At 41.0% G+C, this 17,635-nt stretch overlaps 2 protein-coding genes across 2 annotated transcripts in view; one reads left to right on the top strand and one right to left on the bottom strand.

Moving 5' to 3' along the window:
* fasn (fatty acid synthase) overlaps positions 1-1,462 on the top strand; it is a 34,664-nt gene extending 33,202 nt beyond the window's left edge. The window contains exon 42 of the mRNA XM_044102670.1: positions 319-1,462. Within this exon, the coding sequence (XP_043958605.1) occupies positions 319-456 (138 nt within the window). The 3' untranslated portion in view covers positions 457-1,462. The remainder of the gene's footprint in view (positions 1-318) is intronic.
* Positions 1,463-2,729: 1,267 nt separating this feature from the next.
* On the bottom strand, positions 2,730-17,121 carry rab3gap1 (RAB3 GTPase activating protein subunit 1). The gene is made up of 24 exons (XM_044102672.1): positions 17,030-17,121; positions 16,900-16,955; positions 15,690-15,768; positions 15,473-15,599; positions 14,831-14,909; positions 13,635-13,754; positions 12,729-12,894; positions 11,850-11,949; positions 11,616-11,697; positions 10,359-10,427; positions 10,050-10,123; positions 9,815-9,907; positions 8,880-9,052; positions 8,433-8,534; positions 7,932-8,104; positions 7,327-7,381; positions 6,847-7,173; positions 6,634-6,771; positions 5,781-6,008; positions 5,422-5,518; positions 5,153-5,256; positions 4,702-4,820; positions 4,493-4,595; positions 2,730-3,571 (listed from the first exon to the last, which is right to left on the bottom strand). Exons 1-24 carry the CDS (start codon positions 17,045-17,047, stop codon positions 3,350-3,352), a joined length of 2,904 nt encoding a protein of 967 aa, XP_043958607.1. The 5' UTR covers positions 17,048-17,121; the 3' UTR covers positions 2,730-3,349.
* Positions 17,122-17,635: the final 514 nt, after the last annotated feature.

The raw sequence follows: 17,635 nt of genomic DNA, 5'->3' as shown, positions 1-17,635 counted from the left end.
AAGAGGTTACCCATAACTAATGACATGATTTTAAAATCCCTCTGCAGACTCTTCTAATGTTCTCAGCATGTGCACATCATGAATGTTTGTAAGATTGTAGCCACTTTATGGTAGAATGAATGTAGAAGTGTCTTTCCCACATTTTCTATTATTAAAATGTATCTTAAGCTTCCCTGCAACAGACTGGTGACCTGTCCAGGGTGACCCCGAAGATCAGGTTACTCTGTTTTGGCAGAGTAAGCTGAATCATTGAAACGAAGCTTCGATTCTCTGGCTGCTGAATCCCTGACAGGATCTGATCTCACGTCTCTTTCTCAGGTCTGCGACGGGAAGGTGTCGGTTTACGTCATCGAAGGCGACCATCGCTCTCTCCTGGAAGCAGAGGGAGTGGACTCCATCCACAGCATCATTCAGAACTCGCTGGCTGGACCACGAGTCACCCCAAAAGAGGGCTGAGCCCCCCTCCACTCACCCCCTCCCCGCTTTTAAATCACAGGCTGCACCTTAACACCACCTCCACTGGGTTCCCACAACATCCCACTTCTATCATTTTAAATTCAGAAGTGTAGCAACTCTTGGTAGTGAGAAAAGCAAGAGATGGTTTTTCACTGCTGACGTTTTACTACTGCATTTTGCTGTGTTGCTACTTATCGTCACTTTTGTTCCCCTGGAAACACTGAGAAACGTTTCCTTTTGTGGCTTCATCTGCAGCAAACAAAAACATGGTGGCTTATTTTTCCTGAAGGTACGCTCCTGTGGACTTATTACTGTAACAATGAACATTTGATTATTATAACTTTGAGAGAGAAATGACCAAACTAATTTTGATAAGTAGAATGGTTCCCAAGCTGATATTAAGATGTAGTTTAGAACCTTTATCTCTGAGTTTATACAAAAGATCTGTATTTTTTTTGTCCTTTTTATGAACATTACGTTGATTCTGATGAAGTAGAAATGTGTTTCCTTTTTTATTTGAAGAACAAATGGAGTTCTGCTTGGAGCCTCATGGGACCACAGTGAATCCTACCAAGCTGGATGAGTGTCTGTGTTAACCAAGCAGCTCTACGGTTCTGCAAACCTTTAACATCTTTAGTTTTCATTAGTTCTGGTGGAGCTAACGTTAGTTAGCATCCATTGCTGTAATCTGATCTGTTTACCGACCTAAAGCACACAGAACCTCCTGTACTGTAGCTGAATGTCTCCTTCTCTACACTGATGCAAACTCTAACTCAAGTGGTCTCACTTGGTGGAAACAGTGAGTCAGTTATGAAACGCTGTGAATAATTCCATGGTGTGGATGATAAACTGTTTACTGCTCAATTCTGTTCCCTGACCTCTGAGACCTTAGAGGTCAGTGAAGGGTCAGGTGACTGCAGTGAGTGAAGTAATGAAGCTTCTTTGTCTTAGAAATATTTCCAATGTTTAAAATAAAAGAATAATAAAAGCCTTTGAGTGAGCATAATGTCTGTGTGTGTAAATCTTGTCTTGTACACAGAACATGAGTTCATTCACATAATCAGCTGCTCAGGCTGACTAACAGAACAGTAAACACTATGAGATACTAGCTGGTACTGTACAAATGATCAGCAGCCACAAAAACTGGACATATTGTATATGCAATATATTTTTCTTTATTGCATTGCACAGGAGCACCACAGGGCTCTGTACTCTCACCATTCCTCTTCTCTCCACACCTCAGACTTCCAGCACAAATCTGACTTCTGTCACCTACAGAAAAACTCTGACGACTCTGCTGTTGTCGGGTGAATCAGAGACGGACAAAAGGCTGAGTACAGAGAGCTGGTGGAGCACTTTGTGTCACGGTGTGGGAACAATCATCTCATGTTGAAATAAAATAAAAAAAAGATTATTGTAGATTTCAAGAGGAACATGATCCGATCAAACTCTATTTCCATCATGGGAGAAGAAGTGGAGGTTGTTGAGGAATATAGATACCTGAATGTTCATCTGGACAACAGGCTGGACTTCATGAGACGGTCTTGGGAAAACTCAGTGTCTTCAGTCAGAGGCTTCTTCAGATTCACTGTAATACAGACCTCTACAGGAGATCTTTCCTGCTAACATTCATCACAATTTACAACTTTCTGAAGAATCTGAATTAATGCGCTACAACATTTAACTCCCCTTTGGGATTAATCAGGTATTTTTAATTAAATAATTGAATGAATTCAATGTTTCTTGCCAGTCATCTCAGAATGTGAAACTCATATATTATCTATAATCATCACATAGTGGAATAGTCCAAGCCTTTGGTTCTTGTCATTTTGATTACTAAGACTTCCAGAGAAGGAAAACCCAAAATTCAGAGTTAGAAAATCAGGATAGTGTTTAAAATGTCATTAAATAAAACTCCTGGTGTCAGCCCCAATCGGCTGATGAACTAAAACACCTCAGAGGTTTAATGAACAGTTATCTATTGAAACGAACAAGTCCCTGTTGATCAGTCTAGTTCTGGACCGATCAATGAACAGACCAACTCTCTCATTTCTTCAGTTAAGAATTTAGAAAATTCCTAGTAGATCCTGGTGGAGTCCAGACAGTCCAGCAGGGTGGAACTGGGGGAAATCAGTCTTTGCTCTGAAGCAACATGCTGACGGTATTAAAAATCAGAATGCATGGATATGCATTTGATCACGTCCTAATCATCTGAAAATCAATATGAACGGCATTTGTGCCTCTGATCTGTCTGGCATAATGATTCACAACGATTCGTTTTGGACGTTTCATTTCATTTCTGTTTTACAAATGTACAGTACAGACGGGAGAAGTAAAATAATGACATGGTGAAATGGCATCGATTATTACCGCACACAGATAAAACATGTACAGTGATGGAGAGAAGTATTTCATCCCTGTCAGGTTTGCTCTCTACATTTCATTTTAGCGAGGAGAAACGGACCATCATCCAAAAAATCTAAAAATCAAACTTCAAATTTGGATTGCATTGGACAAAGTTACTCATTTGATCCACAGTGACTCTGATGGTATCACTGTAATGTTTTGGCAGAAATATATGTGAATATGGAATGAGTACAGAATGTGCAATAATGTCAGGACATGATTATGATAAAAAAACCTGTAACCGGATCACTGTTTAGTAAACTAAACCTTTTACTGATCAATCACTTTGACTTGAATCTCTTTAGTTTTAGGTTTAAAAGCTCTTGAACCAAACGCCTCTTCACTTCCTAATGGATCCTCCGACATCCCAGTGGGAGACCACCACTCTGCCTGGACCTGTGACGCCTCTTCTAACAGTTAAGGATGAGTTAAGCAACAAAACGGCAGCATGTGAAGCCTTTGTGAAGGTCGTTCCACCAGGCAGTGGCTAAAAGAATGAAGTGTCTGCAGAGAATGCCCCCGCCAGCCTGAACTCATCCTTCACCAGCACGCAGAAGAGCCGCTGAGGCAGAGCCTTGGAGTACGGAGCGGGTCGGGGAACACACGTTCTCAGCAGGATCTCCCGGCCCGCAGGAGGAGGGAAGTCCGGGATTTTCCTGCTTTCAGCAGCCGGTTCCAGATCGTCGTCCACTGGAGCCGAAAGAGCCGCCTGAGGAACAGAGGAAACGGTCTGCAACTGGGAACCAATGGAGGACCGAGGTTGTACTGGTGGAAAACTATCAAGATATGAGTGTTTCATACCAGTTGATGTCAATAATTATTGATTATAGTTTTTTGTTTTAAATATCTGAAATTCTGTCAATCTGGAGGATGAAACTTCCTGTTTCAGTTTTCACTCAATGCTGCTATGAAGAATAGTGGAGAAACCCGAAACTGCTGCAAGTTGTTGCTAGGTAACCCAAGAGCGAGTGAGTGAGTTGATGCCTCGCTGGCTAAAGCCCTTCCTCTGCCTACATTTCCCAGAATGCTGTGGGGTTCTGGATCAGAGTTCAGTTAATATTCTACATGTTGAATATTCTATCAGACGTATCATCTGTTAATATTGTGATATATATTGTTACTGATTCACTGTGTTTGTACCATCTGGGCCACTTCATTACTTTTGTTTTATTCGTTGGTTTTCATTTTCTTCTATTTGCTGCAGCTGATTTTATACTCATCAATGTCTAATCAACAGTAAAAGAAACAAAAAGAAAATGACAATAAAAGGAAATGGTCTCAAAACAACAAAATTATTCTTTATCGCCAAATTACTGGGACAATTTGTCATCCAGTAAATTGTGTTATAGTGACAGGCCTGGTTATTGTTACATTAATGTGGCCAGCCTACTTAATACAAATACAAATTTAGTTTGTATTTAATAGTCAATAATGCAGTCAGGATACTGCCAGAGGTCTGGATCTGGTTCAGAACCAGAACCAGAACCAGAACCAGATCCGTTCTGGGCAGCCAGCCTCTCTGTGGCTTACGCTGTAGAAATGAATGGAAGTCAATGAAAAGTCCCCACAAAGATAGCCACGCAAACGTGTGTATGCGTGTGCGTGCTTGTGTGTGTTAGCAGCCTCTTACCCGCTGAGCGTTGATAAACAGTCTGTGGATGATTCTGCCGATGCGAGCCTGTCCAGCTCCAAGCACCACCACCTCAGGCTCCTCCAGCAGCGAGATCACAAACCTTCAACACACACACACACACACTAAATGCCCAGCAGGAGCTTCCTGTCCGGATCCATGACGACGGTTTGGAATGAGCTCAGCTTCAAACTCTGAGCTGATCTTACTTCTCTAGTTCGTCTGCAGCTTGACCTTTATCCTCTTCCTCGTTAACAGCAAACTTGGCCTTGAGAGAGCGAGCTTCGGCAATGACCATCTCCATGGTGACCAACTGGTTAATAAAATCCTGTGTGGAGAGAAAAGTGCTGTCATAACAGAAGCATAGAGAAGTCAACAGGACACTCATTATTCTCTAGTTCATTAACAAGTTAGAGCAATTCTGAGGTCTGGACTTTGACTGGGCCACTGCAACACCTTGTGTCTCAGTTGATCCAACCAGTCTGTTGATGTTTTCACTGCAGTTTGGAATCACTGAGATGAACAAGTAGTTATAAATCCCTGTGGATTTTTTTTTTTAAATAACACACTATCAAGGCACTTTTATGGATAAAAATGATGATAAAATTTGCTTTCCTTTTTTTTGCTCTTTTAATGAAGTCCAGAACAGGAAGTACTGACCTCTAGCTTCTTGTAGTCGTAGTTAACCGAGTGCAGCAGTTTGTTGGCTTGACTCGCAGCTTGCTGAATGCTTTTCTCAACTGACGGAATGTTTTCTACTGACTCTGTTGGAGAAACACACAGAAAACACAGTTAGAATAAGGATTATTGAAGGGCCTGACTTTAATAAAACAACTTTTTTGCGTGTTTATGATGAAACTCTTTCATCAAAGAGGCTGGTAAATGTAGATATTTAGAAAACAGACAGGAAGCCATCAAACAGGACTCACCTTCCTGCTTCAGTTTCATAATAGCAGCATGAAGCAGGCAGGGCAGCAGGTGACGGGCCAGGTCTCCAGGCTTCAGCATCGCCAAGTAATGCAACACCTAGAAAAAAAAAAGAAAAGAAAAAAGACATATTCCTGTGATGAATTTTGGATTTATGTGATCTTAAAGTCTTAAACCACTTAAAGAGTTATTTGATGGTTGAACTGAGGTGATGTTACACTAGACTGAAACAGCTTGACATGGTAATGGAACCATCATCCCAGTTTTTAGCAGCTTAAATAGTTTCCTAATATGCTGCAGCTCAATCAAGTGTGATCACTTATAAATCATGCGTTCTGTTCTGTTTCCAGCTGATTGGGACCTTTTCTGCCTCCTTGGTGTCATCAAACAGCCTCTTCTGGCGCCGTGCCGGGGTCACCCTGGCCGTGTCCCACGCCTCCACCCACATGTTGCCGGGGATTTTCATTCTTGCACTAAGTTCTCCTCTGATGACAGTGGATCCCTTCCCGTCGGCCACTTCTTCTTCTACATAATCCCTCGGAGAGTACCAGCGGACAAAGTCCTCCAAAACGCAGCCAGGGTTGGCTGCCTGGAAGGAAAAGGAGGAGGTCATCAGAATAGCTAGAAAAAAAAAGGATTGCTTCTGCCAATTCTCAGATTCTTCTTTTAAACCCTAAATAAATAAATAGAAATTTAAGACACGGTGTCCCGCTACTGCTGATATGACGGTTCATGTCTGTCCAATCAGAAAGCAACTGAACAAGCTGAACATTCCTGAGAGGAGAAACCTTTACTGTCTAAGACAAACACGAAGGTCAGATGAAGGTCACCAAAGCAAACTTCTGGAATAGAGACAGAGGAGTTTTAGACTATGTTTCACATGGCAGGTCTTAAAGGTGCAAAATTTTACTTTTATTTAAAAAAATACATATGTTTTTTACATATACAGTACAGACCAAAAGTTTGGACACACCTTCTAATTGAACTCAGTTAGAAGATGTGTCCTGGTTCAAGGTGTGCCCCCTAACACCAGCATTAGTAGGTTTTCTGGGGGAAACCCTGAATACTGGTCACATTACTGCCAAACAAAAATGAGAAATGTAAATGTAATCATCTGTCCAGAACAGAGGACATGCTTGGCATAAACCAAATACAGCAGTCCAAAGAAAATGTGTGCGTGTGTGTGTGTGTGTGTGTGTGTGTACTCTCCTCACCTTAAAGGATTCCATGTCAGAGAGCAGACATGCGCTCTGCATGCGAGCGCGGAGGTGAGTCCCCTCAGCCGACGTGCCGAGCTTAGCCAGGACTTCTGACTGCTCCTCCAGCTGGTCCTCTGTCATGGGGGCCGGCTCCTGAAAACCACCATCACACATTCTAGCTAGCACTCCAGAGGAGAAAACAGAAGACCGGCAGAGGGAGGGCGTTACCTGGGTAACGGGGACATAGAGCAGCTCTGCAGAGTGCAGCAGGGTCATGTTGTTGTAGGGGTGCAGCCTGCCGTCTGCCTTCAGCTTGCTGCTGTCCTTTCCTGCCTCGCTGTTGGAAGACTCCATCTCTCCCTGGTCGCTCAGGCACTCAAAGAACTCGTCCTCGCTGTCACTCCAGGAGTCCCAGGATTTACCCTGAGGTGTTTCTCTGATTGTGGATGAAGACGTTCTTCCACCAGATACTTTGCGCTCTCTCTCTCTGTTTCCCTCCTGCGCCTTGCGAGCTTCATCTCTCGCCCTCTTCCTCTCTATGCAGCAGTTCAGCATCTGCCCACAGGCAAACAGCAAGTGTGTTCAGATTCACTGCAACACAGACAGCTACAGGAGATCCTGGCCACAGCTAGAACCGTAACGACTAACAAAACCTGGACAGGTTCAGTGTCTAGGAATAATCTACATCAGATTGGTTTTAAAAATGACCTGAAACTTTTGATGCAGAAGACAACAGCGGAGATCTGGAGGTCCGCAGGTTAACCTGCAAATAAAACAACAGTTAGAGCCCAAATTATGATTTCCATAGGTAACCTTCAGCTACTCTGGGTTGTGAAAATCATTAACCTCAATGGCATGTTTACAATCATAACTGTCAAAAAATAAAATTAATTGAAGAGCATAACTGACCCAACTGCTCAACTTTCAGGGACCAAACATGATAAAAAATAAATCACTGTTTCAAGAAGAAACAGATTATACCCATCAAAACATTTAGTGATGAGTATAAGAGTATAAAAGGGGGGAGAATAGAAAAGCACACCACACTTTCCAGATTGTATATCTAAAATAAAAAAATATTATCGTTTTTTTCGCAAACTGTTTGCCTCAGGTTGTAATAAAAAACCCCAAGAGGTATGAATATTTTTACTCGGCAGATTTACTTATTTTATAATTGACATGTTTTCACACACAGTTGGAGAGTGCTAATTGAACATAATGAAAGAAATGTGTGGCTGTCATTCAAATCCAAATCAACTAAAATCTCCAGTGACTGGTATGGAGCTGTGCAGATGAAGTGTGTGTTCAGCCACCCGTAGATCAGGTAGTTGTTTTCCCAGCGGTAGCGCAGCTCCAGGACAAACTCCTGCCAGAGGTGTGCGACAGCCGCCAGGCCACCGTAGCTGTAGTTGACCATGCAGAGACACAACGCCAGGCGGTAGGTCAGACTATCACAGGGCGCCGACTTCAGCTGGAGGAACAAGTTCTGAGGAGAGGCAGGAAACAGAAAATGATCTGCTTCTTTAAAGGGACAGCTTCCTCACTAATGAAGCATTTACACTAATAAACTGAAAATGACTGGAGTGTTTGAAATGACTATTTTTACAAAGCAGCCTGAGACTTCACAGCTAATATTTGCTGTGAATTAGCGCTATAGAAATAAAGTGAATTGAATGGAACTGATGATTTTGGGGCAGTATCTTCTCTTTAGAACAGCAGAACTGATGACTTAACATCCACATGTTAAATCTGTTAAAGAAACTCATTTTTCCCATAACAATGCTGGTTCAGAACGTGTTGGTGGCCAAACATACATCATCTGGGCTCTTGTCTTGCTCAGACGTCCTGAAGGAGTTTGCTTGTGCAGTTTTCTCTTTGTCTGATGACTTTTCCACCGCAGCATCAGGGAAGAGGTACTGAGAGAAAAAACAACAAAAACATGAATGTTAGAGTGAAAAAAAAAAATTTTATCAGGCAGGAAAACGGTGACCTTGGACTATGAAATGCTGTAACATGTACAGTATGTAATGAAGGCCAGGCTGTATATAAAGGATCAACTATGTGGGAATTCCCCACATTCTAATCTTGCAGTGAATTTCATGTCAAAGCTGTGCTGAATAAAACCCTGCAGCAGTCTAGACTTCTAGGCATCCGTCTGATTGGTCCATGTGTTGTGGACAACGTCCTGCAGGTTTGTCTCTGTCCTCACACCGATTCATGTTTCATGTGCCACTAAACAAGTTTGTAAGAGTAAAGCGCACCAGGAGGATGGAGTTGAGCATGTCGATGTGAAGCGGTGACTCGTCAATGTGCCGGTGGCGGCGGATGTGCCTCCGGGCGCTGTGGACCATGCTGGACACGGACAGTTTGCTCAGCGGGACCTGCGCTGCTGGCTCCGTCAGCTTAGACAGGGCGGAGCTGATGTCACTGTTTTCTGCAGGGAAAGATCACAGCTTACACTTACACATGTGTTAAAGGGGCAGGATTATGTGTGTTCTTCACACATTGTGCCATTTTATAGCACTATCAACCACATTCACTTCAGCTGTTATAAAAATGCTGGACAAAGTCACATTTATTTTAAGTCCATTTTAAGGCAAATTTAATGCCTTAAAATTGGGTCTCTGTCTCTTTAAAAACTCCTGCTGTTTCTGAAGCTCCGCCTTCAGGAAGTCATCACAACATGGCTCCTCTATTAACCCTTTAATAACAATTTTAGGAGCTTATATAGTGAGCTCAGCTGATGCACAGTTCCACCAGGTGTTTGCTAATGGCTGCTGGCTAGTCTGAAGGAACTGAGTGGGGCAGACACAGAGGAAGAGCTGCTTTGTGATGCTTTAGGCTAGATGAATCCTGAAATCAGAAAAGGTTCGACTAATTTAAAGCAGCTCAGTTGAAAGCTCTGTAGCTCTGCAGTAAAGATTGGATTATAGCACTATAAATGTAGAGTCCTTAAAGTACAGTTTGTGAACTTTAGTTCATGTATTTGGTTTGTAAATCTCTAAAATGTTGTGGCCTTATAAAGTGGTTTTGCATTTCACCCTGACCTAGTTAAAGATGTAAATGATCGGGTCAAATTTAAAACCCCAACAGGAAGTAATCGTTCCTCAGTAGCGGTGAGTCCAGACCTTCTGGATAACGTGACGCATAGAACTAGAGACTGGTTTCTACAAAAGAGTAGAAGAAGCAAACCGACCCTGGCCTTCTACTTCAGCGTTGCCTCTACCCAGGATCTCCTCTGCAGACTCTTTCCGGCAGCAGAGCTTAAAGAACTCTGTGATAAAGTCTCCTACAAAGTCACACAGAACAGTTAGATGACATTTTTGTAGTTCAAACATATTCTGCTGAACCATATGGGGCCTGTTCCTACAACAACGTTCAGAAACACCTGGAATAGCAGAGGTGTGAGTGGAAACAAGTCAGCCACCTACCCAGTAAGCACTGAAGGTTGTCAGCAGTCCGAACTCGAACGGACCAATGAGGAGCTTGGAGAGGGTCAAGGTCACTGTTGGATAGCAGGAGATGGGGTTGAACACATCTGACATGCTGGGCCGTCAGTTAAATCCCTCCCACTCAAACGTTTATGCAGTTTTTAGAACACTCCGGATATTTGAATAGAACGTAATTAACACTAACTTTAATAATACACTAAATTATGATAATGTTTCGAGATAATCAGTTCTGCGAGTGACAGACTGTTGCTGTGCCACACGGGTTGGGGGAACTGTTAAAACACTCACCTGTACACGTCGTTATCTACAACGATGCCCTCTGTGAGGTGAGGCCAGGTGGTTGCAAGATGAAGTTCACTTCAAAACAAAACGGGAACAAACAAAAGGAGTCATTTAAGCTGGCTTTTTTTTTTCCTTTTTACAAATGAACACAGAACAAGCACAGCATCATGCCAAAAGTCCAGATAGGATCTCATGCATGTGCAAAGAGAGACCTAGATGGCATAGAATGGTCATGTACTAAAGAATGACTTACTCACAACAGCTAAGCATAAAGAAACACATACTATGGGCATGGATGCCATACTTGGGTCATTAATGATTTATTTGAATAATTTCTAAAATGTCACAATTTCAGTGACTTAAAAAAAAAAAGAAAAGAAATGCTGGAGTTTCTGGGAGATTCTCTTAAATCTCTCAAACTGGAGGCATCCATCTTTGAACAGAATCTTTTAAAAAGTACTTCTGAAGGTTCTAAGGTGTTTTTTCATTTGACAAGATGTGACTATTTCTTGTTAGTCATTGACTCATCTCATTTAATTATTCCAAAACATACATCCAAACTGTTTCTGGAGTGGGGAAAGCAGCTTCTGGAGTACTCTTCCCAAAAGCGAGGCTTCAAAAACAAGCAGCATTTCAATAAAAAAACTAAACATTTTTATTGCTAAATTATTGAATAAATTGACATACGAGCTCAAAAACCATATTAACTTCTTTTAAATATGTTATTTATGTTGTTCAACCATCAGACTGGAGCAAAATGTTGTTCTATCGATTCATGTTTCCAGAGTTTCAGGAACTCCTGATTATTCATAGAACTTCTTTAGAAATGTGAATGCTGACATTAGCATTGAGGACGTCTGTCCTGCTGCTACATGTTTAGCATTGAGATGATATTTTAGGCTCGAATAGTTTCACTGATAGGCTAACTCCTTATAGCACAACTTGAACACAGCAATAGTGCTTTGCAGCGTCCAATCAGTTCGCTTTAGAAGCAGAAATGATCCCCCAGTGGGATGAGAGAAGCGGCTGCTGCTGCCTGTGGTTGTTGCTTGTGTGTCAGATTTATGAGTGCAAAGGTTCCAGATGTTCATATAGAAAAAGAAAAATACAATTAAATGCGTTAAAATGTTGTATAATTAATTTCTTGACATCACGGCTCTAGTAAAACTGTAATCAGAACAATACATATGGTACTGTACTAAGAATATTCGTCATTGTTAGTCAAAAATATTATTTAATACGCTCACCAAAAAGTGCCATTACCTGATTGGCTCCTCACAGGCTCCAAAGGGAAGATTTCCAAACTCCACTCCTCCTACTTCACCTCCGAGCAGCGTATCAAAGTCTGACAGGAACAGAACCCAGAGCAAAAAAACCACCTTTACTCTGGACCATGTGAGAGACAAGCTCTGTGTTTTATAATACATCCAATGAACAAAGATATAGAGTGATACAATCCAGATTTAATGGGACACAGTGAGCTATTGGTGTGAATACCTGGTGGCTGCTGCGGCCATGAAGACTGCTGCCAGTCCTGCAGAATGTAGGTGTAGCGAATAGCGATGTCGACTGGAGGCAGAGGGAGCAGGTTGCAGCCCTGAACCAAGAAAGGAAGAGAAAAACTGAAAACCTGAACTTTAACTGGAATGGCTTTCTGTCTGCAGCCCAATCTGGTGAAGGTTTTCTGTAACACCGGCCTTTCTGATAAGAGAGAGGGGGGGGGGGATTTCTAGTAAAATGCATAAAAACATCGAACCGCTAGCTTTTGATGTGGAGGAATAAACAGACATTGATGTGAATGACACATTAATGACTTAGCTGAGTATTGTGTGATGACACCATGATTCCTGTAGTTTATGTTTATCTGGTCTGGGATCATTTCCATCTTGGGTGGAAACATTTCTATTGTGCACATGGCTTTCTTTTCTTTTTCTGTTTTGAGTTGATGTCAGCCTGAAACAGACTGATTGGAGTTAAATTACACAGAACACTGGAGCTCTTGGAGAAACAACAGAACTCAGCTGAAAATGGAACAAATGTTGCAGTTTTGGTCTCCAATCGAACCGACTCTACCTGACTGCCAGGTATGAAAACTCCACCACCTTATTATAAGATACCAAAAGTTCCTAAAAACATTTATGTTGGACAATTAGATCACGCTCTTTTATTGACACACTGCTTTCCAAGTAAAGTCCAGTTTGATGCAGAACAAAGGAACAGCAGGACCACTAGACAGTGCTGACGGAAGCTGATTGAAGCTGTTGAACTAAAAAGAAAAGAAAACTTCGCAATGACAAAACTGTCAGTAATGTGGGATGATGGTGCCAGTGTGTATATATTGTTTTCTGCGATATGTTTTTGCTCCTCAGTACTCACTATTTTAGACTTAAAGATGTCCAGGAGGCCTGACAGGTGGTTGTACTGACTCGGCACCTTGCGCAGATGGACGATCTCGAAGTCGGTGCGCACGCCTGGGCCTTGGCACTCCCCAGCATATATCCGCCTCCACTTCTGCTGGATCTGCACAAACATGGGGACCTGACTGGACACACATGATGAAACAGAATGGTTTCAAGACACATTGATTCACACTGCTCAAGAACCAGCGCAGTATTCATGTCATACGGATTATGCTTCACTGCCCTTTGCAGAATTAGCTGATGTTTATAATAGCTATTTCTGGATAATCTTCACATGCCGACACATCTTTTATTTTGGAACTCTTCCCCAGATTGATGGACAGAAACTATTCTTTCTGTCCATTGTTTTACCACAAACCTGCAAGCTTTGGTGCAGCAACATGTCTACACCTCTGCTGTTATAGAGGCTTCTGCCAATCATCACTTGATCATAAGCAGAATCGGACTATTAAACTTAACCAATTTGAATCTTGTGGAAGCATCAGAGGTATAATGTTTGGTTTGGGCTCCCTCTTTCTTTAGTGCCTCATTAAGAATCAGCTTTTTTACAGTTTAGATCACTTTAGAACTTGGTACAGATCACATTCCTTTCATTATGTCCTGATAAATAAAACCTGAGACTATCAGGATGGACCATCTACCAAATCTGCTCTCATGATTACTGCTGTGACTGACAGTGTAAAGCAACGACTCATCGGGGGCTAATGAAGCCTAACTGAATCTCTACCTGCTAATCCAAAAGCAGGAGAAAAAAAAACATTTCGACATTCAACTAGTAAGTATGTTGATTTGAACTTGACTGGAGGTATGAATGAGAAGACAAATTCAAATATGTCCAGTATGAGCTGACAGATGGACTCACCAGCCGCTGTTGGACAGAGACATGGAGACGGAGCTGAGCAGCAGGTTGCATTTGGACTCGCTGATGATGGCCTCACAGTTGGCCCCAGGGCTGATGACCACAAACTCCCGCAGGCCGTACCTGCCAACATAACAAGGAACAGGAAGTTCACAGGAATACTGTAGAAATTATTTAAAGAATGAACAGCTGGTCAGATTGAAATATTTATCCAGTTTCAATGAAACGTCTGTAAAAAGTGTCCAGCATGGTTTCTAGATGTAAACTGAATTGTTTTAAGACCTTTTTAGGATGAGTTTATAAAACAAAAAAACCTTAAGGTTTAAAAACATATTTTACTTACTTAACTTAGATTTAACTTGCACAATAACTAATGCATAACATGAGTGAAAAGGAACCAAACAGTAAGGTTAAATTAAAAATCCTCAGGTCTGTTCTGACATTGAGAAGGTTTTCCATCTAGAATAGTTACTTCAGCCACTTCCAACAATATACAGAACCTTTCATAACCATTATTGATGGTGATCTTAGTTTAATTTTGAAGTCCATAAATTCCCTCAATCCATGATAATTTATCTGAATTATTGCTTCCCTAATCTTGTGTGAAAATCAGCAGATAGTGAGACACCACTAGCTCTTCCACCATCTTAGTGGATGGGTTCCATTGTTCCCTTGAGCAACACAAACTATAATAAGCTTGAACGACATGCAAAGGGCCCACTGCTGCATGTGAGTGACTGCAGTCAAACTTGGCACACTTGCTTTAATCCTGCACAAACCTGCAAGTTCCCACTGAGATTATACACCAAGATAGTCATTGTTGACACAGTAGGACAGATTCTGCTGAACTACAGACACTGGTTACCAAATCAAACATTGGATCAGGCGGAGGAGGATACATGTTCCCTATTTTCAGTATAAAGTGACACTTCTGCAGCTTCATGAATAAAAACTGCTCCAATGGGACAGATGTTCTGTCATTAACCAACCAGCTTCCACCCAGCTAATCATTTTTCAGTTTATAAACTTTGAACAGTCAGGTTAACACTGTTTCTTGCTGAATTAAAGAAAACCTAGCATGCTGTGCTTCCACTGGAGGAGCTACTGGAATGAGTAAGGAATATTGTCTTATTTCTAGAGGGATTAAATGATCATTCATTTCTCTGAATAACATGCAGAATGGAATACAGCAGACGCACCATCTGACCAGGCAGTGTGCTCGAGGAGGGAAGTCGTTGTGCATACACAGAAGATCTTGCATCGCCAAAGGTAACGTATCTGGACAGAGGAGAGGAGAATATGAGACAACACTCACTAACACACAAAGGAACATAATTACTAATCACCTGAAATGGTCCCCGAAAAAAATTATTTTCTCACTTGATTAACTTTGAATTACTTTGCTTGACGTGTAAGACACATCCTAAGATGAAAAAACTGACCTGAGACGAGCAAAGAAAACAATTCAGCTGAAATTAGATGGTAAAAATTACTAGAAGAAAATAAAAACATCCATCACTGGGTTCAAATTTGTTTAAATAGTTTTAGAATCTTTTTGCTGAATTTGCCAGACTATCAAAATTAATTAATAATGTATATGTATAAGTTTTTTTTTTTTTTGTTTTGTTTTTTTGGGGGGATCGGGGGGTCCGGTTGGTTTGGTTTCATGTTTCACAAAAACAGTTTTCGTGTTAGATCTCCATAGACGTCACACCAAGCTTTGTGTTTATTTTGACAGAGGTAGTATTAGATCAGTTGAAGTTAGAAACACAAACAAGGTCATAAGCAGGTTTATAGTGAACATGCATTGAGTTTTCAGTCGTATTGGAAAATGGCTGTACCCTCTTCACTCTTCCCATTCTCCGTTTTAAAATCTTCTTTCAGAAAGTGATGGGTGATGTAGAACTTAAAGTCAGCAAAGTGAATATCCAGCGACTGCTCTCCCCAGCTGCCATTGATGTACGCACCCTGTGATCACATGGCATCAAATAGTTATTCATAATCCACCATTAATTGTCATCATTCACAACCCCATACAAATGAATTGAAGCAGCTCACCTTCTCTGGAGATGTTTTCTCCACGTAGTTTTCAGTCAGCTTCCACTCGTTCAGCACTTCCTCAACTCTGGACACAAACCTTGAAACAAAAAAACAGAGTTTTGCTTCGAGGCAGGAATGAGTCACACCGTTTGGCTATGCCACGTGTCCGTCCTCAATTCCAAAAGCTTGCTATGACATTGAATAATTCTAGTTTAGTTCATGGAATACAACTGGCTTTAAAAGCAATAAATACAACAAATACAGAAGCAGTTTGAAGCAGTTAAACTAAATATTCTCCAGCTGGTAGGTTAAGTGGTGGTTCAATTTGAAGCAATTGTAAGGAAACCAAGAAGGTCGGTGTAAGGAAGTATAAACCAAATCTCCAAGGTGTAAGCTTTTAAATTAACCAAAAAAATAAAAAGTAAAAGACAAAATAGAAACATCATTTCTATCCAAACAGAAGAAAACGGTTCCAGTGGAAGCAGTCATGGACTGGATCAGGGATAAGACCTGGAACCATGCTAAAGAAATATGTAAAGATAACTACCTGAAATAAACAGGTACTTTCCAGACTGCATGTCAGGTAGAGCAGCAGATAGAAATGCACCGAACTCTCTTTCCATCTGTCTGGACTAAGTTAGGTGAGGGTGATGTTTTTTCAAGCTGATAATGCATCTTTCCATTGAGCAAATATTGTTGAATCTTCTTTTCAAGAAAGGAAGATCAGATCAATGCCAGCGACGAGTCCCGACATCAATCCAATTGAAAATGTAGGAGGAAAAACAACATAAAAGAAAAAGGTACCTAACAAGACTCCGTTGTGCTAAGCTGACCTGTCAAATGCCAGGAAACAGCAGCTGGCAGGTCATTGATATTTGAATAAAAGTTCAAATATCAATGTTATTTTGTGACATACACTTTACCTTCACAAACCTAGACTTTTGGAGTCATTGTGGCATTTATTAATGTCTCATTCCAAGTATTTTATTTCTTCCATCCCCTGTGAGGAAACGAAATTTCTAAGGAACAGCTGCTTCAACCAGGACAAGCATTTTATAATTTTATGGCAGATATTTTTAGATATAAGTGTTCAAACATTATCGCTTGGATGTGTACGAGCCTAATGATGACAACACAGAGACAAAAAGGGCCAACCAATAACTAAATGTCCATACTGTAGGTCCTCCATTAGGCTCTGAAACAGGAGCTAAGGTTTGCTTTTGCTTACCGCTCCCATTCGGACGAGGTGGTAAAGTCTGTTATCTCAAAAACCTCCGACTCGGGCTGCAGGACAGAAGGGAGACATGTTCAACATATTGTTCTGTTTTAACCCCAAAAACCTAAGCAAATAAACTTACATCGTTGTCAGCAGCCATGTTGAAATACCGTTTTGTTATTCCGTTTTTTTCTTCTTGTCAGTCTTTGGCAACTAAACCTTACGTCAGTGTAATGCTGCCCCCTTGTGGGAGCAGATGAGGGCAAAACGAAAAGATATCTGCATTTAAAAATATAATTATAGGTGAAAATATTCACATTGAGCCTGAAATAAACGTACTGAAAACGTTGTTTTGAGAGTGAAACAAAAGTCTGTTGTAAAAGACAAGAATAATTAAAACAACAACATTTTCACTCTGATTTGTTTTTAATCCCAATATTTGTGATTGAAATATATTTCTATATTCAATATTCAATATTTCTATTTAGTGTCGTTTTAAGCTGCCTTCGTTTTAACCCCACAAAGGAATCGACTACATTCTATCTGATTGATTGTACATGAACTAGACTTCGGTCTTGAAAACAGTCTTGTTTTGACGTTTATTTTTTAAATGGACAATGCAAACGAACTGATTTTGAATTTTGAATTCTATTATATTCTCTTTAAGAACTAGTGTAATATGAAACACTCATAGACGTGCATATTATGTGTAGAACTGAGGTATCACTGGACAGCATTCATTTCCATA

Source organism: Gambusia affinis, linkage group LG20 (genome assembly GCF_019740435.1).
Source record: "Gambusia affinis linkage group LG20, SWU_Gaff_1.0, whole genome shotgun sequence".
In the NCBI taxonomy this organism is placed as follows: domain Eukaryota; kingdom Metazoa; phylum Chordata; class Actinopteri; order Cyprinodontiformes; family Poeciliidae; genus Gambusia; species Gambusia affinis.
Note: the sequence above shows the minus strand (reverse complement) of the source record. Positions and strands in the feature narration are given on the sequence as shown.

What these genes read in the sequence shown, in the direction of transcription:
- rab3gap1 (XM_044102672.1), bottom strand. An exon ending in TATGAAACTGAAGCAGGAAG is followed by an intron (nt 5,257 to 5,421) that starts GTGAGTCCTGTT and finishes TTTCTCCAACAG; the next exon opens with AGTCAGTAGAAAACATTCCG. An exon ending in TGTTTATCAACGCTCAGCGG is followed by an intron (nt 3,572 to 4,492) that starts GTAAGAGGCTGC and finishes TCTGTTCCTCAG; the next exon opens with GCGGCTCTTTCGGCTCCAGT.